Genomic DNA, 26,270 nt, shown 5'->3' on the forward strand with positions numbered 1-26,270 from the left:
GTCTGGGTTCATTACTCTGTGGAGCTGCTGTGTAGCCTGTTGGTCACCCTATTCTGTCTTCAAGTAGTTGGTTATTCCTTATTCCTACTCAAGTACAGTAATTTGCACTTGGCCTATATTTTTTTCCAAACCCATCGTCCGTTTGCCAATATTATTTTAATTCTATTCTTGTCCACCATGGGGTTTGCAACCACTGCCAGCTTACTTCTGTTTGGAATTGTGAAAGGCATAGTATCTCTGCAGATAACCCAGTGACTGCTGAAACTGCTGGGTAGCACTGGGCCTAGGTGGAATTCCATGGAACCCCATCAACAACTGTTTCTTAATTTGATGGAGGACAATGAGTAGCTATTTCTGAGTTCAATTTTCAAGCCAGTTGTTCAATCTATACTACTGTACTTTGGTCTAAGCAATATTTTCGTAGTTTGCTTAGAAGAATGTCAAGCAGTGTCAAAATGCTTACTGAAGTCATGATTTATCACACCTGATTCTCCTTCCCTAACTACAAAGCCCACTATCTCTCCTAAGAAGGAACAGACTTTATATAACATGATTCAGTTTCTATAAATTCATGTTGGCTACTACTTAGCACCTTGTCTTCCTACTAGTATGTTTATTTACACACTAATAATTTGATTATTTTTTTCAAGAAGCTTATAGTAAATGAAGTTAGAGATAGAATTCTGTGTGTTCTCTTTCCCTTCTTTTTTCCTGTCTTTGTATAAAGAGATGGGTACAATCTTTGACTTTCTGATCTTCAGCCTCCCCTGTTTTTATCAAATTGTTACAAATATATTCTAACATGCTTGAGATTGCTTAAGCTGGACTACTACATGCTTGGAGGTGAATTTACCAGGACTCGACCATCTGAAGTTTTTCAGCTTTCTATTTTGGGCAGATGATCAATAGCATATTCTTCCTTATTCTCACCTGAGTCTGTTATTAATGTCTGTGGCATTACTTCACCAGCTACAGGTAACCTCTCTGCTGGTGAAAGGAATAAAGAGAAAAGACATTGTGGTTTTTTAGCCACCTTAAGGCCTTAATGTCTGTAGTCATTTCCCTGAAGGCAGTGCCATGGAACATAGCCAAGCCTTACATCCAGCTCTCAAACCTATGCCTCCAGTCCTGGAGGAGGTGTTTGCATGGCTTCAGTGGGCTGTGCAGCTGATGGGTGACCTACCCATGCTGGAACGTAATTACTGCTGCCACATGAACCTGCATGGTTCCAACTCAGGCAGAGTTGGATCACTAGGGACTGCAACAGCTCATTGCTTGAGCTTGCCCTTTATTAGTTTATGCCACTGAGTATTTTTTATCATGCTTTATTCTCTTTTTAGTTGTATCTTGTCTTGACCTGTCTGAGCTCCTCCCTATATACTTCTGGTACTGTTTTATATTTTTCTCTGCTAATCTGTATGCAGGCCATCCAGAAGACCATTATTGAGCTAAATGGATAACTTTCTATGCTTCTCCTTGGAAAAGTTTGTACTTGTTCAGTGTGTATTCTTCCAGTCTTCTGATCACTTTCTTGAGCAGAACTTTTTCATAGACCTCTTTGGCCCCAGAAGCTACATTCCATCTCAGGTCACTGCAGTCTGGTTCCTGGGTGTTTAACGTCCTTGTTCCACTGTTCTCTTCCCAGAATTGTCATCTCTAGTAGTTTCGGGCCACTGAAGTGCAAGCTGTTTTCCCATTCCATGTTATTTCTTAGAGATATTATTTGATTTTTGTATTACAATCAAAAGGAAATCTCATCCCTCTTGCGGGACTTTCTGCATGAAAGTGAGTAAGATCATACAAATTTTAAAGTTTCTGTAGTAGCACTTCTTACCTCTAAAGAAATATAAGAAATACTTCATTTTTTTCTTCAGTGATGCAGATTTTTAGAGAAACCATACATAAACAAAATGACCATTTCTAAAACAAATAACAATATTTGTCTAAGAATATTAAAATTTGCAAAAAATAACAGCTGTTAGGCTTCCACTGCATTCCCCAAATTACCAAATTTGATAATTATAAAAAGCTATCTAAGAATTTCATAATCTGAAATTATGTTTATTTTCCATGTAGAACATGAATTGTCTCCTCCCTGAGAATCAGAAATATTGTTGAAGAGATTGCTGACTTTTTAGCATTTTCTTACACAAGAATTTATAATGTATGAAAAGCTATTTTAAAGCTATTTTAAAAAGATTCTTCTAACCTTAAATTAATATGTTAAAGACCTTTAAGTCATTGGACTTTGAATTTTTGAAAGTATTTGAAATTTTTTTCACCAATAAAAATGCACAAGCTTTTTTTTTTTTTTTTTTTTTTTTAGAGCTATCAGAAAATTGTTTCCTTTTTAGATTAATTTGGGGAATTGTGTTGTACTATTTTCTTTAATTCACTCTTTATTGATCCCTGGGGAATGCCACTGACTACAGGGCTTCAAATGGATTCTGCTCTGCTGATCACAACCCTCTGAACTCAGCCATTCAGACAGTTCTTGACCCACCTCTGTGTCCCTTCATCTGACCCACATTTCCTGAGCTTTCCTATGAGGATGTTGTGCGAGACAGTGTCAAAAGCCTTGCTGTGTATTGCAACATATTTACTAAGTTGACAATGGATGAAAAATATGAAAAATGCAAACAGCTCATGGGTTACTACTTGGAAGACTGGCATCACTTTTAGAGATAGTTGTGAAAATGGGTCCTACAGTGAGCTGAGTAGTATTTTAGAAATGTAACAATTAATGTAACACATAGTAATTTTCATTTGAGATGTCCCTTTTTTTCCTTGCAGTTGTTTTTGTTTCTTAAGCTTTTTTTTTTATCAGCAAAGACTGCCTGATTAATGTGACTTTTTTGACTTCTTAAAGACTTCAGAACAGAATCTATAAAGTATTTTGACATTTTGTAATTTAGTCATAATTAAACAAAAAAAGTTTTCCTGGCCCAGCTCCAATCACAACTCATATATTTCACAAATTTTAGATTATGAACTGCTGAGTGTAATCCTAGAAATCTAACGTAATATCTGAGCATCACTCATATCTATTCTCAATATTTTATGTGGAAGCATCAGCATTACGTCTTCCCTTTCATCTGGAATAGGCAGCATTCCTAACTAAACCATTCCATGTGAACTTCAAAACCTGATTGGAAGAGACTTCAGCTTATTCATTTCAATTCAACAAATATTGGGCTGAAATTATAATGTATACATTAGGGATAGAGTTAATATTTTAATCTCTTTCCTAGTGTTTGCATTAGATTTCCATGCTTCTAATTTTCCAGCTATAAAATTTACAGCTGAATTTAGCAAATGTAAACAGTAATAAATTGACATGTTCAGTGCAGCAAAGATGAGGGCTTAACATCTCCTGGCCATATCAGCTGGTACTTCCCTGTCATATCTGGTCTGGTTTCTCATAGCCTTCGATGAACATTTTTCCCTGAAAAGAGCGGCTTTTGATCCATGAATAGGACTGACCTCTCCAGCATGTTTGAGGCATTGGGTTCCTTAGTTTATTTCTGATTTGTGTGGAAAATGTCCTTCCTTCAGTATGTGATGAAAGGCAACACTTTAGTCTGTGATCAGATAATTTGGTTTGATTTTCCATTATCCTTATGTAATGAAAAGTGTGATTAATTATTTTGTATTTATCTTTTCTAAGACATGCATGATTTTTTTCTGATTCTGTCATTAATTGTCTCCTTTCCAAAGGTGAATTTGTCTAATCTCTCCCTTTTCTAAACCCACCCATATCTTTGATTATCTTTGACACCTTTCTCTGTAATTATTCTGATTCAGCTACTTCCTTTCTGAGATGAGAAGAACTGTGTGTAGCGTTGAGGATGCAGAACACAAGGGATTTGTATGGTGGCATAATGATGTATTCTACTTTCTTTTCTCTTGCTTTTCTACTATTTGATTCTCCTTTCTGACTGCTGCTGAGCACTGAACTGAGGTTTATAATAAACTATTCACAAGTTTCCTGAGAGTTAGTATCAAATTTAGAGCCTGTTACTGTATATGTGTAGTTACAGTTGGTTTTCCTTATGTGCATTTGCATTTATTGACACAGAACCTCAGCTCTAATTTTATCAACCAGTCACTCAATGCCATGAGATCCATGTACAACATTTTGCACTGGACTTCTGTTTTGCTTTGTTTGTTGCATCATGTAAATCATACTTGGTTTCTATATCCTTAAACTTTCTGGGGTGCTGGTTGGCAGCAGGCTCAGGAAGAGTCAGCAGTGTGCCCTGGCAGCCAAGAGGGCAAGCCCCATCCTTGGGTGCACCAAATACAGCATCACCAGCCAGTCAAAAGAGGTGATTCTACCACTGTGTTTTGCATCAGTGTGGCCTCACCTGGAATGCTGTGGGCAGCTCTGGGCCCCACAGTTTAAGGATGTGAAGGTCCTTGGATGCACCCAGAGGAGGGCAGCAAAGGTGGTAAGAGGGCTGGAAGACACTTCCTGTGAGGAACAGCTAAGGGCATTCAGTTGGTTTGGAGAGAAGAAGGCTGAGGGGTGACTCACTGCTCTCTCCAGCTTTCTGAGGAAGGGAGGCGTACAGACAGGTGCTGATCTTTTGTTCAGTTTTGATATCCTGTGATAGGATATGTGGGAATGGTTCAAAGCTCCACCGGGAAAGGTTTGGACTTGACATTAGGAAGCATTTCTTGGCTATGAAAGTAGTGGGTCACTGGAACAGACTCCCTAAGGAGGTGGTCAATGCCCCCAGTCTGTCAGTGTGTAAGAGGCATTTGGACAATGCCCTTAACAATATGCTTTAGCCTTTGGCCAGAAGTGAAATGGTCGGGCAGTTGGACTAGATGATTGTTGTAGGTCCCTTCCATTTGAAATAGCCCAGTCCTATTCTATTCTCATCTATGAGACTAAGAGACAAACAGATTTTATTCCATGATAGCATGTAATTATTGAGAAGCTGTGGTTTGGGATCTGGTCAGATTTCTGGAGGTGCAAGTGTTCTATATGAATTGAATTATCCCCCAAAGGGCTTTAATATGGGACATGGCTTTCCTTTCCATTATTTTTCATTCTACACCATTCTGTCATGTTTGTCCCCATGTCCTCATATTGAATAATTACAGTTTGTGCCAATTTGCTTATTAAAGAAGGCAGACTGCCTCTCTTTTATTTTCCTTTTGGTCTAAACTGGCTTTTGTAAAAGTCAACATTTCAAAGAACTGTGAAAGTTGCCATTAAAATAGACCTACCTGAGTTTCCTTTAAATGAGCCAGCTTTACTTCTGCTCACAATATGAGGGAATTGTATCAGCAGGGGAAAGAGTGACATAAAGTTTAACCTCCCAGGTGTTTATTTAGCTAGTCTGGGCTGCACAGCATGGTTTAGTAGGCTTAAACTTATTTGTACCTGAAAGGGAGCAGAAAAAGGATTCAAAGAGCTTCACAGGAACTCTAAAAATATATTCCAGGTGTACAAAGATGCCTTTTTTGGTGATACCTTCAGCCCCCCCTGTATCTTCCCCCCCATGTATAAGATTTCTTCCAAGGAGTAAGGACATACTCTTGAGGCTCTGGTGTCCCTCGTGTACAGGAGAAGATTCTTGGTGAAGATCTATCACAGTTCTGGATGCAAGGAGAAGGAGGAGAAGTAGGTTAACATTTTCTCTGCCTGACATAATCTCCTTCAGGCTGTGTAATTCAGTCTCTCTTTTCATGCCAGAACATGACCTGAATAAGCACCATCACCTCTGTCCTAGATTAAATCTGAGCTTGTTTCCCAGAAGGAAACTACCTGCTCACCAAAAGCTCAGCCTAGATGAGCCAGAGTCAGGGACTCCAAAGACAATTCCAGGTGAAACCTGTCTCTGGTCAGGACATACTCTCAGTGCAGCAAATGAGCAGTTACTTTTGCCAGGTGCAGACTCTCTTGCTACATCTGCATTTCTTTGCAGGAGTAGCCTCAAGGCAGGAGTTAGGGCCAAATCTACTTCCCATATGCTAAAACATCCTGACACTTGGCTCTGGAACAAGACAAGAAAATGCCTCCCATACACCCAACATGCAGGGACGTGCTCACCAGCCATGAGGGGATGCTTGTGGTGGTTTTGTACTGACAGAGGGAGAAGAGTCCTTTCTAGAATGGCTCCAGTGTAGCTTGTGTATTTGCATGCTGCCTGATTACAGGCTGAGCTTAGATACCTTGGAAAGGAAATGCTCCTTTCAGATGCACCCTGGCCTTCAGGCTGCAGAATCAGACCCAGATGACGGTAAAGGGAGCAGTGGGGTGCAGTGTCAAGTGAAAACTGCTGGTTAAGACACAGGAGTGAATAGCATATGAAGCCACAACATATATACAGGGACCATCTACTGCAATCAAATAAACTGTGCCAGGGATGTGTGGTATAAGAGATCACACTGGGTCAGACATGACAGGACAAGCAGCTTTGGAAATTCATTAGGCACTGATAGAAAGCAAAGCTTCACTGCAATTCTTGATAGCTTTTCTGCCCAGTGGGAATCCAGCACAAAAGCCTTTTAGCACACACTTTAACTGGGAATACCTGAGCAAACTGATAACATTGCAGCTTTTATGGTATTCTTGTTTCTCGGGTATCACAGCAGACCACTCCACAAAGGATTATAAGGATGTGTGTGTGTGTGTGTGTGTGTGTGTGTTTATGTACCTCCCTCTGCACATTCAGGTAGCAGCTTGAATGAATTAAACACTGTTATCCATAGTGAAAACTACAGTGGGAAGGGTCAAACAAGGACATGGCTTTCTCCTTCCACCATCTTTAATCCTACATCATTCTGTCACGTTTGTCCCCATGTCCTCATATTGAATAATTACAGTTTGTGCTGAGTGAAGAGGCTGCTATGTTAGCTGCCAAACACATAAATTCAGCCATGTTTCTAATTATAGTATTGTTCCTTCCAAAGACAAAAAAAAACCAATTCAAAATTGAATCATTTGTTCTCTGGCTTAAATATGGCATATTCATACACAAGTGAAAGCACACATGGGATAGATCATCTACTAAATATGCTGTTAAATGAAGATTGATTAGGAAAAACAAAGTGATGATCAAGAAAGTTTCTTATCTCCACCTCCTCTATCTGTCATCTACTATTGTTCATCACAGTAGTATTTCAACAAACACATCCAAAAAAGGCAAAAAAATGTCAAAGTGGACATAGAAGGGGTTTCTTTGGTGTGATTTTCCTTGTATATATGAAACAAAATAGTAAAAGAAAAAGAACACTGACCTATGCAATGTCCAAAAATAATTTGGACTTGATACCCACAGAGAGAAATACTGTACACTACTTTTCTGCCCCACCCTGCAAACCAGATTATAAGAAAAGTTTTCAGACAACCTGTGCTCATCCATGCTGCCTTATATGAATTTCTACACTCTTGTGAATTTTAACCAGCTCTTGGTTATTATTCAAGGCTTTTATTTCTGTGTGATTTGATTAGTGGCTGGTCTAAGCTACTGGGTGTCATTCAGGCTTTGGAGATTACTTCTGAGGTGCATTTGTGTGTCAGCCACTCCTGCAAGTCCTCTCAGAAGGTTCCACTTGGGTCAATAATATGAGCATGCTGATAAGAGTAGAGGTTTACTTCTTACTTTCCATTCACATAGCACTTCCTGCATGAGATGATGTGATGGCTTTGGGTCTGCCTGAGGGTTGCCTTTTGTTTTTCTGTTATTCTCTGAGGTATCATAGAATGGTTTGGTTTAGAAGGGACCCTAAAGATCATCAGATTCAACACCCCCTGCCATGGGCATGGACACCTTCTCCTAGACTAGATTGTTCAAAGCCCCATCCAGCCTGGCCTTGAACACTTCCATCCACAACCTCTCCTCTGGGCACCTGTTCCTCTGCCTCAACACTCTCACACAGGCCCCTTGTCCTATCACTTGTACAAAGTCCCTCTTTCATGTAGCAGGCTTCAGGTACTGGAAGGTGCTCAAATGTCTCCCCAGAGCCTCCTCTTTTCCAGGCTGAATAGCCCCATCTGTTTCAGCCTGTCTTCACAGAAGAGGTTCTGATCATCATTATGGCCTCCTCTGGCTTTACTCCAGCAGATCCATGCCCTTCTTATGTTGGGGGCCCCAGAGCTGGACACAGCACTCCAGGTGGGGTCTTGCAAGAACAGAGTAGAGGAGGAGAATTACCTCCCTCGACTTACTGCTGTGGCATAACTGTTGTCAGTGAAAGCTTTGCAATTTTTTTCATACGATTTTTAAGCCATGTTTATGGATTAACAGGAGCTAGAATAATAATATGTTCATTTTACTATTATTACTTAGCTATTTAAGAGGTATCTGTAAAGGTGGTTAGCTAATAGTGGCGATTAGAGTGTCATAATTCACTGAAATCTTGAACTAGGTATTTTTGTTTCCATGTCACACTTTGTCTGTCTTTAAATGGGTACTGCCTCATGGTAATATAATTGTTTCATGCATGTGTTATTTACATTGTGCATGAAGGGAAAGAAACTATTCAGTAGAAAAGAAGTCATTCTTACAGATTTCAATGCATTGTTAGAATTAAAATACATTCTCTATGTCTGTTGTAACAGGTAAGTGGAAATAATACTCTCATTATGTGCTTTCAGATCTAATAAGGAGGTAAAAATATCTTTTGGCATTCTATCAACAAAGAACATCTTTCATAATTGCAGTGTAAGCAGTGAAAGAATTTTAAAAGGACTATTAGCATAAAAAATGGCCAAGGTTTGCAATATTCTGCTGTTCTGAAAGCAGTTTGTTTTGGTACCCCCTGCATGCATAATCGATTTCCGTGGGATTCAAAAACCTTTCCAAGTACCTAGTCACATGTCAAAGGTATTTACATTGTCTTTAGTCACTAGCAGACATTTCTTTCATTCTTTCTTCTGATTTCATTACCAGCTTTCAAAGTGGTATGTGCAGCTTAGGTGGAGGTAAAGTCATTACCTGATGAGCACTTTAAGAAATACTTTGGGTTACAAGACACCATCAAACCTGAATTTGTTTATTATATCAAAAGATCTGAAATACAGTGTGATCTGCAAGTAGCTCTGAAATTATCCTTAACACTGATAAGTGAAGGCAAAAGCAAATAAGAGCAATTATTTAAAGAATATAAAAACAATTAACACAAAGTCAGTTTGACAGAAATTAAGGGAGGTCATATTTTGGTCTGCTTATTGTAAAATTAGATGTAAAGGGTTTTCTCACTTCCTGTTATTCAGCTGGCAAACTAATTAGTCATTAAATTAAATATGAGAACTTTGACCCTATTCTTAGGATAACTTTTATTATCTTTACACACTGGAGAAAAGCTAGATGTAAAGTCTCACTTGTTTATCCAGTTCTTCTCTGGTGATATTGTTAAGAGTCTGCTCAGATGTAGATCTCCTTTCTCTTCCTCTTCTCTCTTACCACCCTCATCCCCTTCACTTTCCATTGTTTCACTCTTAAACTTTCAGTGTTTAAGGTTGGCTTTATTTTACACTTTTGACTTTCACTGTATCCAGTTGTATAATTAACAAGTAATTAATATATTTCAAGATAAACCACTGTGTTCTGACCAGTCGTGTTTAAATACTGTGTTCAGTGTTTTTACATATTGAGACTTCTTTTTAATTCAAAGTAGGAAGCTTAGATCTCTATCACACAATAGACAACCAAATAGATAAGGATTAATGCTTGGGGTTTATTTTTAATCTCTTCTCTGAGTAAAGGACAAAGGTTCCCAGATCCCTTCTGTGGACATGGAGTACCTTGGAACATCTTGGAGCTCCAGTACCCTGTTGGGGTTTTAGTTTAGTCTGTTTTTTTTCTCTGTTAAAGGAATTTTCTCCCATATGCATGTTGCTAGGGGACAAATAGCTGTACTTAAGAAAGACAAAAGGGGAGTGGGGCGGACCTGGCTACTCCTTTGTCTACACCTGGGTGTGAGTTCAGTTCGCTCTGAACGTCCGGAGAGAGAAGCTGCAGAGAAAGGAGCTGCTGCTTCTTTCTTTTTGGCCGTTCTTTCTTCCTGCTGGAAACAACGCCGGGACCCCAAAAGCCGCTTTCCCTGCCCTGCTGGAGACCGAGCTGCGGCTGCCCTGCTCCGCTGCTGCTTCGAGCTTTCGCTACGCTGTAGCCCTGCTCGCCCTGCCTGCCTGGGCCTCCGTGGGTTTTTCCCATCTGGATACATCTCGTCTGCCACCCGGGATTTGCGTTCGTCCCTGCCATTCCAGCCTGCTGTTCCTGAGAGTCCGGGATCGGCTGCCCAGCGGTTTGTGAAGCCTTTGTCCCATCCCTTCCCGGGATCCCCGGAGCACCGGTGCCGCGTGTGTCCCGAGCTCGCTCCGGAGCGCCCCCTGCAGCCGCGGGGGAACCATCGCACCTGCCCTGCTCACCGGGAGCCGCCAGCGCCCCTGCCGGCTGCGAGCGGAACTGCACCCGAGGGGAAATAGCCTGACAGCCGAGAAGGCTGGCACTGGGTTTGTGATTGCTGTTACTGCCATAGTTGTTGTTGTTTTGTTTGACTGGTTATATACATATATATATATATAGTAAAGAACTGTTATTCCTATTTCCCACATCTTCGCCTAAAGGCTCTTGATTTCAAAATATAATAACTTGGAGGGAAAAGGGGTTATATCTGCCACTTCAAGGGGGGCCTCTGCCTTCCTTAGCAGACACCTGTCTTTCAAAACCGAGACAGATCTTGGCGCCCAACGTGGGGCATAAGGGCATTAAGAGATAGAGGTGAAAAAGGAATAACAGTTCCTGGATAACTTTATTTTGTGTGCTGGATATTGGAACCTTGTTAGGCAGCACTATGTGGTCTAGTTTACCCTGGTTCGGGTGGCATGTGGCCGTGGCTATATTCTTCCCCTTTGCAGCTCCTTACTTGAATATGGGTCCTCTGACTAAGGCTACCATTGCTGTTATCCAGCTTGTGTTATGGGTCGAGAAGGTGAGGAATTCATGGGTTTTTAACTTCCTCCGGAATGTGGGCACATGGATAAACAGCTATCACACACTGAGCACATGTTTTTGGGGTTATGTTAAAAATGGTACCTTCTGTGAGGAAATGACACCAGGGGAAGTTTTCCCCCAACCCCTCAACCAGTTCTTTGGGCCCACCCCATCAATTTTCGAAGGGTTTAAATTCCCTCTGAATACTAACCATCTGCTGCTGATAGGCCTACTCTATTTAGCATTCAAGGATAAGTTGAGATTGGCTTGGATATCTACCCGGACACCAGCCCCAGAAACTAGAGATCCTACCCCAGAGCCTGATCCTGCCCCAGAACCTGACATGGCCCCAGAGAGTAGAGTTCCTACCCCAGAGCCTGATCCTGCCCCAGAGCCTGACACGGCCCCAGACACTAGAGATCCTACCCCAGAGCCAGAGCCTGCCACAGCCCCAGACACTAGAGATCCCGCCCCACAGACTGATACTGCCCAACAGTCCACCTCAGAAATGGACTACCCAAACTGGGTGGGGGTACTGGCAAAAGGGATGCAGGAGATGTGCCAAGAGATGGGTCAGGTGCGCCAGGGGATATGCCAGGAGATGGGTCAGGTGCGCCAGGAGATATGCCAGGAGATGGGCCAGGTGCGCAAGGAGATGTGCCAGGAGATGGGCCAGGTGCGCAAGGAGATGTGCCAGGAGATGGGCCAGGTGCGCCAGGAGATATGCCAATTGCTAAGGGAATACACCTCCTCAGCTAGTGAAAAACCCTCTCCCTGCCCCAAAGAGGGTGAGTCCGATGGTGCAGCAGTGGAACCCACGGATGTTACAACCATCCAGGCTTCAGCTGAACCACAAGGACAACCACAGCCAGCAGCAGTCGCCCCTGTGCAAAGGAGGAAGTATAAGACCAAATCAGTACGACCAGTCAATGATGATGGGCAACCAGGGCCCTCACAACCAGCAGGAGAGCCAGAGCCAGAAGTCATCACTGAGTCCCTGTCGCACGACAGTCTCCGTGCTATGCGAAACGACATTGTGCGAAGGGGGCGTGAGCCTTATACCACCTGGCTGCTTCGGGTTTGGGACCTTATGGGCACAAGTGTGCAACTGGATAGTGGTGAGGCAAGGTATCTGGGATCGTTGACCCAGGACCCAGGTGTGGACCAGATATTTGTGAGGGAGCCAGGGCCTCTCTCTCTTTGGGAGCGGCTCTTAATGAGTGTGAGAGAAAGGTTCATTCACAAAGAAAGAATGCAGGAGTATCATCATAGAATGCAGTGGAAGACACTCGAGCAAGGGATCCAACAGCTAAGAGAGGTGGCAATATTAGAGGTACTCTTTGGGAAGGATGGACAGCATGATAATGACCCCGATAAGGTCAGGTGCACAGGACAGATGATGTGGAACCTGGCAAGGCTAGGGCCATCACAATACACCACCTTCATTGCAACGATTGATGCTGACAATACCCGAGAAACAGTGGGCTCTGTTGCCAACAGGCTCAGGCATTATGACAGCATGATCAATGGCCCGCTAAAAGCTCATGTCTCTGCTGTGGTCCAGGACCTCAAAGAGGAGATGAAGGAGATGAGGGAGGAGATGAGGGAGGAGATGAGGGAGGAGATGAGGAGGGTCAGCGTGGCACCAGTGCGAGTCACAGGCCCCCAAGTCAGAGCCCGTCGTCCCCCTGCGAGAGAGAGAGGGTACACCCCACGAGCTGAGCTGTGGTTTTTCCTGTGTGAGCATGGGGAAGACATGAGAAGGTGGGATGGGAAACCCACCTCTGCCCTGGCAGCGCGGGTGCGTGAACTCAAGGAGGGAGGCACTAACCGAGGGGGTTCCGCTAAGGTGAAGGTAGCCTCAGCCTCCCGTGACCGAGCTGCCAGGCACTACAGAAGGGAGGATGATATGTCGGATCCCCTTGAAGGTACCTCGAGCATGTACGCCCAGGGAAAGAATGATAACCAGGGCTAGAGGGGCCCTGCCTCTAGCCAGGAAGAGGCACGGGAGAACCGAGTTTTCTGGACGGTGTGGATCCGATGGCCTGGCACATCAGAGCCACAAAAATATGATGCATTGGTTGATACTGGAGCACAGTGTACTTTAATGCCATCGGTACATGTGGGGGCAGAACCTGTATCCATTGCTGGGGTGACCGGGGGATCACAGCAGTTGACCCTTTTGGAAGCTGAGGTGAGCCTGACTGGGAAGGAGTGGCAAAAGCATCCGATTGTGACCGGCCCAGAGGCCCCGTGTATTCTGGGCATAGACTTCCTCCGGAATGGCTACTACAAAGACCCAAAAGGACTCAGGTGGGCATTTGGGATTGCTGCTGTGGAGGCAGAGGGCATTAGGCAATTGAACACCCTGCCTGGACTATCTGAGAATCCTTCTGCAGTTGGGCTCCTGAAAGTGGAAGAGCAACGAGTGCCAATTGCCACCTCGACAGTGCACCGCCGGCAGTATCGGACAAATCGAGATGCTGTGATCCCCATCCACAAGATGATCCGTGAGCTGGAGAGTCAAGGGGTGGTCAGCAAGACCCACTCACCCTTCAACAGCCCCATCTGGCCTGTGCGCAAGTCTGACGGGGAATGGAGATTGACTGTGGACTATCGTGCCCTGAATGAAGTGACTCCACCGTTGAGCGCTGCCGTGCCAGACATGTTGGAGCTCCAGTACGAGCTGGAGTCCAAAGCAGCAAAGTGGTACGCCACTATTGACATTGCCAATGCATTTTTCTCCATTCCTCTGGCAGCAGAGTGCAGGCCTCAGTTTGCCTTCACCTGGAGGGGCGTGCAGTACACCTGGAATCGACTGCCCCAGGGGTGGAAGCACAGTCCCACCATCTGTCATGGACTGATCCAGACTGCACTAGAAAAGGGTGAGGCTCCAGAACATCTGCAGTACATTGATGACATCATTGTGTGGGGGAACACCGCAACCGAAGTGTTTGAGAAAGGAGAGAGAATAATTCAAATTCTCCTGCAAGCTGGTTTTGCCATCAAGAAGAGCAAGGTCAAGGGACCTGCCCGAGAGATCCAGTTCCTGGGAGTAAAGTGGCAAGATGGACGACGTCAGATTCCCATTGAGGTCATCAATAAGATCACAGCAATGTCTCCGCCGACCAACAAGAAGGAAACACAAGCTTTCCTAGGTGCTATAGGTTTCTGGAGGATGCACATTCCCGAGTACAGCCAGATCGTGAGTCCTCTCTACCTGGTTACCCGCAAGAAGAATGATTTCCACTGGGGCCCTGAACAGCAGCAGGCCTTCGCCCAGATCAAACAGGAAATTGCTCACGCCGTAGCCCTTGGCCCAGTCAGGACAGGACCAGAGGTGAAGAACGTGCTCTACTCTGCAGCCGGGAACAAGGGTCTGTCCTGGAGCCTCTGGCAGAAGGTGCCTGGTGAGACTCGGGGCCGACCACTGGGATTCTGGAGCCGAAGCTACAGAGGATCTGAAGCCAACTACACTCCCACAGAGAAGGAAATCCTGGCAGCTTATGAAGGAGTCCAGGCTGCCTCAGAAGTAATCGGCACAGAGGCACAACTCCTCCTGGCACCCCGACTACCGGTGCTGGGGTGGATGTTCAAAGGAAAGATTCCCTCCACGCATCACGCCACCGACGCTACTTGGAGCAAATGGATTGCCCTCATCACGCAGCGCGCCCGAATTGGAAACCCAAGTCGCCCTGGGATCTTGGAAATAATTACGAACTGGCCGGAAGGTGAGACTTTTGGGTTATCTTCTGAAGAAGAAGAGGAGCAGGTGACACGTGCCGAAGAAGCCCCACCATATAATGAGCTACCAGAGAGTGAAAGACAATACGCCCTCTTCACTGATGGTTCCTGCCGAATTGTAGGCGCTAGCCGGAAATGGAAAGCCGCTGTATGGAGCCCCACACGACAAGTTGCACAGGCTACTGAAGGAGAAGGTGGATCGAGCCAATTTGCTGAGCTCAAAGCTGTCCAATTAGCTCTGGACATAGCTGAAAGAGAGAAGTGGCCAAAGCTCTACCTCTACACTGATTCATGGATGGTAGCCAATGCTCTGTGGGGTTGGCTGGAAAGGTGGAATAAGGCAAACTGGCAGCGCAGAGGAAAACCAATCTGGGCTGCTGAAGAGTGGAAAGACATTGCCACTCGGGTAGAGAAGCTATCCGTGAAGGTCCGTCATGTAGATGCTCACATCCCCAAGAGCCGGGCTAATGAAGAACATCGTAACAACAAACAGGTAGATCAGGCTGCGAAAATAGAGGTGTCCCAGATAGACTTGGATTGGCAACATAAAGGAGAACTGTTCCTAGCTCGATGGGCCCATGATGCCTCAGGTCATCAGGGCAGAGATGCCACCTATAAGTGGGCACGAGACCGAGGGGTGGATCTAACCATGGACAGTATCTCCCAGGTTATCCATGATTGTGAGACATGCGCTGCGATCAAGCAGGCCAAGCGGGTGAAGCCTCTGTGGTATGGCGGGCGATGGTCCAAATACAAGTATGGGGAGGCCTGGCAGATTGATTACATCACACTGCCTCAAACCCGCCAAGGCAAGCGCTATGTGCTCACAATGGTAGAAGCCACCACTGGGTGGCTGGAGACCTACCCTGTGCCTCACGCTACTGCCCGGAACACCATCCTGGGCCTGGAAAAGCAAGTCCTTTGGAGGCATGGCACCCCTGAGAGAATCGAGTCTGACAATGGGACTCATTTCAAGAACAGCCTTATAAACACCTGGGCTAGAGAACATGGCATAGAGTGGGTGTACCACATCCCTTACCATGCACCAGCAGCTGGGAAGGTTGAGCGGTGTAATGGACTGCTTAAAACCACCTTGAAGGCACTGGGTGGGGGGACTTTCAAAAACTGGGAGATGCATTTAGCAAGAGCCACCTGGTTAGTTAACACTCGAGGTTCCACCAGCCGAGCAGGCCCTGCCCAATCTGAACCCCTACAAACAACAGACGGGGATAAGGTTCCAGTGGTGCACATGAGAGGTATGCTTGGAAAAACTGTTTGGGTAAAGTCTGCCTTGAGCAAAGACAAACCCATCCGTGGGGTTGTTTTTGCTCAGGGACCAGGTTGCACCTGGTGGGTGATGCAAAAGGATGGAGAGACCCGATGCTTACCTCAAGGGGACCTTGTTTTAGGGTGAACTACCCATGGCTCTGTACTTGTATCAGTATCAGCATGTATATTTGTATATAATTTGGGTAATGCATAGATTTATATGGTTAAAAAAGTTAAGTTTCATGTAACATGTTAGTATGGGAAAAAATTCGGGGTGGATAATGTTGGGGTTTTAGTTTAGTCTGTTTTTTTTCTCTGTTAAAGGAATTTTCTCCCATATGCATGTTGCTAGGGGACAAATAGCTGTACTTAAGAAAGACAAAAGGGGAGTGGGGCGGACCTGGCTACTCCTTTGTCTACACCTGGGTGTGAGTTCAGTTCGCTCTGAACGTCCGGAGAGAGAAGCTGCAGAGAAAGGAGCTGCTGCTTCTTTCTTTTTGGCCGTTCTTTCTTCCTGCTGGAAACAACGCCGGGACCCCAAAAGCCGCTTTCCCTGCCCTGCTGGAGACCGAGCTGCGGCTGCCCTGCTCCGCTGCTGCTTCGAGCTTTCGCTACGCTGTAGCCCTGCTCGCCCTGCCTGCCTGGGCCTCCGTGGGTTTTTCCCATCTGGATACATCTCGTCTGCCACCCGGGATTTGCGTTCGTCCCTGCCATTCCAGCCTGCTGTTCCTGAGAGTCCGGGATCGGCTGCCCAGCGGTTTGTGAAGCCTTTGTCCCATCCCTTCCCGGGATCCCCGGAGCACCGGTGCCGCGTGTGTCCCGAGCTCGCTCCGGAGCGCCCCCTGCAGCCGCGGGGGAACCATCGCACCTGCCCTGCTCACCGGGAGCCGCCAGCGCCCCTGCCGGCTGCGAGCGGAACTGCACCCGAGGGGAAATAGCCTGACAGCCGAGAAGGCTGGCACTGGGTTTGTGATTGCTGTTACTGCCATAGTTGTTGTTGTTTTGTTTGACTGGTTATATACATATATATATATATAGTAAAGAACTGTTATTCCTATTTCCCACATCTTCGCCTAAAGGCTCTTGATTTCAAAATATAATAACTTGGAGGGAAAAGGGGTTATATCTGCCACTTCAAGGGGGGCCTCTGCCTTCCTTAGCAGACACCTGTCTTTCAAAACCGAGACATACCCCAACCTAGTCTGTGATGGTTGCTCTGACATTATCATTGTGGTAACAGAGTACGTGGATGAAATTCTGTGAGCTACACAATTATACATGAGATTGGCTTACACAGTTTGTTCAAAATCCTCCATCTTTCAGAGTCAGAACAGAAAATATTTCTAAGGACTTGCAGCAAAAACTAACTGGGGAGAATAACCCATAGCTAAGCCGAAGAGCAAGAGGGGAGAGAGAACACAAGAAGTTCTCCCTTCTTTCTCTCATCCCTAACAAAGCTGGGACACATCTCAGCGACATAACACGTCAGTCCTCCCTCTTAACTGGTAAAGTCATTTTGGGCAACTGGGCAACAGGGCTTTATGTTTATAAACATATGTTTATGCTGCTGGAGAAATAAATTCCCTGACCAAGTGCAGACAACAATATTTCTGATCTTGGCCTGGGAAAATTAGATAGTCAAATGCAATTTTTAATTTAAAGACAAAGAAGTGCAGTGGGAACAAGGACTTGAGAACAGCAAATACAGGGTAGAATTTCAAAAAGCACTGTAGTGCTAACAGGTGTAGTATAGTCTTTTCCAGCATGCTGCTGGGCTCCCAGTGCTGGGTAGATGGCATTCAAGAATTGTCTCCTGCACTATTAGCCAACAACAACCTCTGTGTATTTTAAAAATAGACATTTTTAGTATCTGCTCAATTGTTTCTCCATGGTAAATACATAGCAAAAGTACCTGCAAACTCCTGTCACCCAGTTTTAGATCCTTGGCACATTTTAAGGGCTATCAGAGTTGTAGTCTCTAGGAACTCTCCACTACAGCTGCAAATGGCACACAGTTGGACCAGACCAACTCTGTGCTGGGCTGATTAAATTGGTAGACAGTGTCCCTGCAGCCTGAATTTTATTCAACTCAAGTCAAATTGATTTTAGGAAGATGAAGAAGAGGAAAAAAAATCAGACAACATAGAGTGGTTCAGCTGTTGCTGCTACCTTTTCCTGCTATGTTTCCTGGACATTTTTCCAGTTGTTTGTGTGCTTTTATGGTTTAAGATTTATAACTACTTTCAGGTTGAGCCTCTGCCTGCTACCAGTGTAAAATGTTGTGTATTTCCTCATATAATTCTGGAAAATGAGGACATACCTTTGAGACTGTCTCTTCTTTAATTCAAAAAATTGCATTCTGTTTTGAAATTTTCTATAATGATACAGTTTTACAATATGTTTCTAGTAAAATGTTTATAATCAAGCAGGTAGAGTGCATAATTGTATCGAGTCATATGATTGGATAACTATATACTATAGTAGTAAATGGTTATTATTATGCTCCAACTATATATTGCTGTTACTCTGGGTCTTTTTACTTTGTCATTGTCTTGAAATATGTAGAGTTATAATTTCTTTGTGCCTGATAATCTTAGTCATACTTCTATCTTGCTGAATCGTGTGTACACACAGATACTGGGATGATATCCTGTTTCCCTTATGTCTCTCCCATTCTGATTTAGCACTTTCCCAGTCTTTAATGGAAGAAAAGGGCTTTACAGTTCTCTCTGCAGAGTTATAAAAATGTTAGTGGCAAGCAGGTATCTAAGAAGATTAACTACTCATGTTTCAGCTTTTCCTCAGTAGTAGTTAGCTCTTCTGAAAATGCTAATCAGGAGACAATAATAGTCAGGATACTTTGTAATTTAATGCATTCTTACCTTTTTGCTCAGTAAATTCACTCTTGTTACACAGTTTCCATTTTATAAGTTAAATTTAAGACATCTTGTCAGGCTTTGTATCCTACAAATTTTTTTATGCATAAAGATTCAGTTTTAAAAGTTTCTTCTCCTTTCATACTCCCTCAATCTTTGTGGGAAATTGGGTAATAGTGAAATATCTTGCAGAAAAAAAGTAATTGTGTTTGCCAAGTTACTCTTTTGAAGAACCACAGAGATAAATAGGAAATAATGATTTTCGGTTCTCATCAGCAAAAAAAAAGTCAAGAAAAAGCCATATTCAGTGAGATGACAATCTGGGTGGGCTGGAAGTGTACAAGAAAGAGTGTCAAGCAGAGTTTCCATTTTGGTTGGAGAAATCTTCCAAATCTGGAGCCAGGAGTCCTGTACATTAATTTCATTTATTTGGATGGTTCCATGTTGTTGCAATGAGATCTCTAGAAAACTCTGTGTAGTAGCTTAACAGTGGTGAGTGACCTATTGTACACCTGACCTTGAAGATTAACCTGGTAGCCCAGGGCACTGCTTCATGTAATCTTAAATACTTAGTGTAGTCTCATATACCTGCTTTGAACCACTTGAACTGCAGTGTGTGAAGCTGACAGAAAGGTAATCTCATGCTGTGAGAATGTATTTAAAGGTCCCAGAAGAAGATTTAAATCAAAATTATCCAAAGCATCAATTTTAATAAAAAGTGTTTCAGTCTGCAGAAAACAGCCTTGATTTAAATCATTGCTCTAGTTTATTTTTCATTTGCCCTTGCTTTCCTAAGGGAAGGTTAATCCACATTAAGTAGTAACTATTAAAATACATTAATTTGCAAGTAAACATACACTTTTGCACTCAGTTTGATTCTTATTTTTAATAGGATGTATTCTAGTAATATTCATTTATTAAAGCAATTATATCTCACAGCATATATTTGTTCAAATGATTAGTTTTTTAATTTCTTACATGTTTTAATAGTTTCCCTCAGTTTAATGATGGACAATTATATAATCTAATTTCACTTCTATTAGACTAAGCATTTATATTTCATGCAGATGTCCATAGCTTAAGCCTGGAGATTTTAGTTAGGCTAAAGCATTAAAGTCCTCTTGAGACTCTACTGCCTGCACAGGAGAAAAATAACAGAGACTACTACTATTTTATTTCTACCTAAGGATATCAGCAGAAAATAAATTATGCATCAAAAGCCTTGATAATAGCATCATATCCATGTACCCATGTACCACTAATAAGAAATCCTAGTAAGTCCTACCACTAATAAGGACTCCACACTGAAGTCTCTGCCAACTTATAGCCTAGGTGACAATTGTTTCTCACACCCTGAGCCCTGAGTCCAAATCCTTCACTATGATTTGGAGAATTTAGCAACACTTACCAGCTAGTCACTGAAGAAATAAGGTTTTTGGTGTGAAAATCCTGATGGGTCTAAAAATACCGTATGGTCATGTCCAAAGAATTATGGCTCAGTGTTCAAAGGGAAGCCAGAAACAAGTGGTATCACTCAGGGGCCCATACTGGGACCAGTGTTATTTCATGTCTTCATTACTGATGTAGCAGTATTGAGTGCACCCTCAGCAGGTTTGCTGAGAGGTGCTGTTGATGGGCTTGAGGAAAGAGATGCCACCCAGAGGGACCTCAGCAGGATCCAGGAGTCGGCCCATGTGAACCACATGAAGTTCAAAAGGTCACGTGCAAGATCTTACACCTGGCTCAGGGCAGTCCGTAATATCAGTACAGGCTGGGGGATGAACGGCGTGAAAGGAGCCCTGCTGAGAAGAACTTGGGGATCATGGTGGATGACAAACTTAACATGAGTCAGCAAAGTGCACTTGCAGTCCAGAAAGCCAATTGTACTCTTGGCTGCATCACAAGAAGTGTGCCAGCAGGTCGAGGGAGGTGATTCTACCCCTCTACTCTGCTTTCATGACACTCCACTTGGAGGGCCATGAGAATAATTGGAGGGCTGAGAGAATTGGGGCTATTTAAACTTTAGTTTTTATTTTGGCCTTTCGGTTTATAAAGAGAGCTTGTAAGAAAAGTGGAAAGAGGCTTTTTTACCATGGTCTGTGGTGAGGGGGAAAAGGGTAAGAGTTGTAAATTGAAAGAGCATAGATCAAAGTTGAATAGAAGGAAGATATTTTTTACAATAAGGATGGTGAAGCACTTGAACAGGTTGCCCAGAGCAATTATGGATGTCCCAAAACTGGAAGAGTTCAAGGACAGGTTGGATGGGATTTGAGAAACCTGATCTAGTGAAAGATCTTCTTGCCCATGTCAGGGAGGTTGAACCAGAAGAGTTTTAAATTCCCTTCCAACTGAAACCATTCTGTGATTCCCTGAAATAGCTGAGTATTTTATGTATTGCTTATTCTCTCTAGAGAAAGGCATGTACCCTAACCACTGCATAGATGGATGAAAGCAGGGGACAGCAGCCTCTTCCCACAATTTCCCACCTGATTTTCTGCAGAATAGCACTGACAAGTGTCTTCTGAGACACTTAACTAGACTGGGCTCTCCAGGCAAGACAGGCAGTCTTGTAGAGTGCAGGGATCAGAGAATGTTTCCATGCCTTGAACTCAACATTGTCAAGACAAGGCCACCTTGCCATCTAAATTGCTCTCTGGATCAAGCCAGAGGCTCTTATTTATACTCTCAGGTACTAGTGAGCTTTGATGTTTTGGATGTCCTGTTCCAACCACTTCATTGGTCCCTTTGAACGATTACTGAAACTCAAGATGACAAAATTAAGTATCTTCCAGCTCCTTTGCATCATATTTGCTTTAGTTATCAGGGAACACACATTTAAGTCTATCACTTGGTGCCGGGCCAATAGCCAACATTTCCAGTACCAAGACTGGCAATTAGCATGATGGCTGGATGGGCTCACATGAGCATAACACTATTAATTAAACTGCAACTGCGTTAGTCAAGATAGCAAAAGTAATTTGTTGGAATAAATATTTTATTAGCCTGGCCATCAATAACGCAAAATAAGAGGTTTTAATTAATTAATTTACAAAAATATTCACAGTGGTGGCTGTAACTCTGTTTAAGGATCTGGAATCGGGTCTCATCTGTCAAAGAGTATATTCCCACTTTATCACTTCTTGTTAGTGGTGCTGTAGGTAGCAGTTACACAACTATAGCTACTTGTTTGTTAGTTACAAGCCAAGCATGGCTGTCCCCTCCTGAGCAGCAGTACCTGACACTTGATGCTAAAGGGCTCTTTTTCTTCCTTGTTGCTTTGTTCTTTCAGAAACATGCATTCTGACATTTAAGTACAGAAAGATATAGTTGGATTATGGTGGGTTATGATATCTCCTAGCATGGTTAGTCACCTCATCTTTTTTTTCTCCTTGAAAAGACTCTGAAATTGAAAGAGGGTGAATATATTTTTTATTTCTCCTGGTATTAATAACTAAACAGATGGAGGAAATGGTGTGTTTTAAACAAATATACATCATAAATACAACAGCTAGCAGTGATTTCTAACTGAATGAGGAGTGTTTACTAATGCTGAGGAATATAAAGAAATATAGTTCTGAGAAGTAGAGAAAGGCTGCTGATTTGCAAGAAGGTCATAGAGTAGGCAAAGTGTGTTTCAAACACTGAAGAGAGTGGGAAAAGATTAACTTTAAGGAGAAGGTCTACTAGAAGAGCAAGATATAAGCTCTTAGGACTGTAGAACTCAGGCTTGTCATGACCCACATTTTTTGGGAAGACTGAGCACTTTTCCCTATTGCTTTCTCTGTGTCAGTTTGTTTATTACTTGTTAGAGGGGAAGTCTTGCTGTGCTTTATCCACATGTCCAACATCTTAGACATTTGAGAAATCTGCTGGAAGTACTTACAGAGATATGTTTTATATGATATGCATGGATATAGAGTACACATGTACATATAAAGCAGGAATTGCATTTATAAATAAAATTAATTTATACAGAATACTACTAATAAGAAAAAATAAATACATGATGGGGAAAGAGTAAATTCTAATTTCTAATTCTAAATGTTTGATCTTCCTTCACAAACACTTAACCCACAGGCTGTACTACAATTCGTTTCTATCATGTTCATTATTTATTCAGCAGTTTTGCTCTTCAACATATTTTAGTTGTGTTTAGGAAAAAGAAACAAACCCAAGTGACTTATGTAGTCAAATTGCACAACACAAATGGTCATCCAGAAACATTGTAAATAGACAGGTGACATTCAGTTATGAAAAATCACCTGTGTTCTGGTGTTTCTGTGGTGCTAATGCAATATTTTTTTTAATTATGTGTAACCTTCAGGTGACACAAGCCTTACATCTCAGGTATTATTTGTCTTTTTATCTCTTGGAAGCCTTTATATTATATTGTTTTAGTTGTCATGCCTGAAAGGTGCTCTAAACTGTGAAGTTTAGGGAAAAAATGTGCTTAATCTGTAAGCCGGTGCTGGTCCTGGGTGAGCATTTACCTCAGCAGGTAAACATGAGCACACAGTGACCCAGCCAGCCCTGCTGTGTCTGTGGGTCCCATCCTGCTGCAGCCACCATGACACCAGGCACGTGGGAATGGGCAGCTCAGGCATGGATCCATCCCAGCCATCTCCAGCGAGCGCCTTCTCCAGAGCTGGTTTGCATTTAGCTGGCTCAGAGCATCAGTGCAACAAAGTGCTGTTCACCTGAGAGAGGCTGTGGAAATACCACGCAGCAAACTGGACACAAAAAAGCAGTCAAGGAAGCTGCTGATACTGTAGTCTGCTCAGAACGAGAGAAAAGTTGGATTAAAGTCACTTTGTCAAAACACCAGCGAGGTGAATGCCCTGGAGAGGAAGCTCCAGCAGGATTGTGCCACAGTGCTGTGACAGCCCTCATTCACAAGTAGCTCAGCTTCAGCATCCTGTAGCTTAATTCTCCGTGGGAAGATTAATCCCTTGGAGAAGGATTAAGCTGCAGTGAACTAGGGCCACTTTATTTCTGAATGGGAAAGGCCACACAGGGATTTAATGTACTTTATCTTATGTGCATTGATTTCACGGCTTTAGTTAATTCATCTTAACTTCCCTGAATTCCCTTGTGTGGACAAGCTTTTTGTCTGTGGAGGGGCTTTTGGAGCTGCTTGTAAAGCTCCTCGTGCAGTCCAACCAGAAAGCAGGTTGGAATGATTTCCGTGCTTCTGAAGGAGCTTATACCTGTCTAGATAGTATTAAATTACCTCTTTCTCAGATGGTTGATCCGCAACATCCTTAGAAGAACTATTTTAATTAGATTTTTTGAATGGACCAGAGAAAAAGGAGTGTTCTTAAAAGTAATCTCTGGGCTATTTTTGAAATCTCTCATGAAGAGTCTTTTCACGGCTTTCAGCTAGCATGAATTGTGTACAGCTGCACAAACAATATTTTCTCAAGATTGGACATGTCTGGCCAGTGCAGTTTAATAGGTTTCCTTGCCCAGTGGGATTTTCTTCATCTTTGGTCATGATCCTAAGAAAATATTTTGTCTGTATGGATAAGGTGTGAGTGGAGTTTCTATTTCTTGATCCTAAAGATCTTAATCCCTTCCTCTTGGTGGCACAAGTGACACAGATATGGGTTAAGGAGCATGTTTTTGTGGGTGCTGCTGTTAAAATAATGGCATGGTTTGACTGTTGTTGGCCTTTGGGGAAAATGATTCTGTTCATTTCCTGCATAGTTGATGTGAATTACTGGTAAGGTGTTTCCTGATGTCGATGAAGCATAACCCAGTTTTACTGTTCAGCTACATCATGACAATTCACTTATCAGTTTTAAATTTTGCTAAACAGTTCTTCACTGGGACACTTTATGCAACACAAAAAGACATCTCTTGTGGGTTCCACAGAAGTGTTACTATGACTTAATTCTGTAGCAGTCAATAAATATTTTGCCATTTTAATAGGCATATGAAGTACATAGGGGGCCCACATTCATGTGGAATAAGTCATGTGAGAACAGAAGTATTGAAGAACAAAGAAATGTAAATAATAGCTGAACATCAAGATACAGAAGTTTTCCATCAGTATTACTCAGTAGCAGTATTCATCAATACTGATCCCAGTGGGGCTAGGAAAATATTCTAAAATATAAAATGCATATTTATATATAAAATATGTTATGTGACATGAGCAAAAGAGACGAAATTAATTTAGCTGCTTATGACCGTTTGCACTGAAATTTGCAAATGCAGGAAATAGAAGTAAATATTTTTAAAGTCTAGCTGTGTGTTTATATATCACTGGACTAAAAGCTTTATAAATGTTCAATGTGTTCTACTGATTGCTTTTCCTCTTCTTTCACACAGCTGATTGGATTTGTGTGTGCCTGTTACGTGATCAGTATTTTCATGGAGGAGGAGGACAGCTGTAAGTACTGATACTCACCTCACCATCTCTGGAGCCAAGGTACCTGGGCTGAGACTCAGTCTTGCATTGAACTACCAAGGCAAAGAACAAAGTTGGAAAAATGGCAGAATCTGGCATTCATGTGCACAACCAATTATGCTTAAAGACTTACTTATTTAGGTACTAGCAAGTTATCTAGGTAGGATTGCACCTCTGAGCTTCTTCATAGAGATTTGTGAACCTCTTACATGAGCCAGTCACAGTGATGAAAACTATGTGATCCATGTTGGATACATATAGATATATATGTTTCTTTATGTATGTACATTTACATTTGAATCAAAGCTCCTGAAGCCTCTTAATCTGTTTTTCCAAATGACAGCTTTATCAACAGTAAAATTAATGGGGAAGACAGACCAAGCCATTTACAGTGTGCAGTATCACTCTGATCAATAACTAGGCAAACCTGATCTACACTTACAGGCACCTAGACCATATATTTAAAATGCTGACCCCATGCTCTTAACTTGCCTTTATCAATGAAACTCTTACCTATATACACTCATATTGTTCCAAAAGTTTGAAAATGTGCACACCTTTAAAAAATATTTCTCAAAAAGTTGTTAAGGGGGTATTGGAAAAATCTGAATGTGCCGAACAATTTGGTAGGATGCTGTGTGAAAAGTGGTTGTGAGAGTTGCCTAAGGATGTCACCATACCCACATGACTAGGATAGCCATTGGTAAAAGCAGGAGAGAGAATGGAAAAATATTGGATGAGCAGAGGAGCAAATACAAGAACAAATTAAAAAAGGGACAATATGTGATCATGTAAATTACTTCCTCTAATTTAAAATGAGGTAAATAGCAAAATAGCTCTCTCTAGGAGAAAAAAAAAAGAATTTCAATAGCATTTTATGGTTTTAGGATAAATAGCATTTATTTGTATTTATGCAACCACATAAACTTTTATTCATAAATCTTTTTACAGTTGTTTTGTTTCTTCACAGAATAGCTCTAGTGGGTGAATATCATATGAAAAAATTAATTTAGT

The 26,270-nt window shown here is 42.7% G+C and overlaps 1 protein-coding gene across 3 annotated transcripts in view; it reads left to right on the top strand.

The window, feature by feature from the left end:
* Nucleotides 1-26,270, top strand: part of NKAIN3 (sodium/potassium transporting ATPase interacting 3) — a 353,682-nt gene that overhangs the window by 302,961 nt on the left and 24,451 nt on the right. For 2 of the 3 annotated variants that reach the window (XM_032126410.1, XM_032126416.1), the window contains exon 5: nt 25,178-25,238. In XM_032126410.1, the coding sequence (XP_031982301.1) occupies nt 25,178-25,238 (61 nt within the window). Of the gene's footprint in view, nt 1-25,177; nt 25,278-26,270 lie in introns of all 3 variants that reach the window. The other variant, XM_032126426.1, reaches the window with a different exon arrangement.

This window comes from Corvus moneduloides, chromosome 1 (genome assembly GCF_009650955.1).
Source record: "Corvus moneduloides isolate bCorMon1 chromosome 1, bCorMon1.pri, whole genome shotgun sequence".
NCBI lineage: Eukaryota > Metazoa > Chordata > Aves > Passeriformes > Corvidae > Corvus > Corvus moneduloides.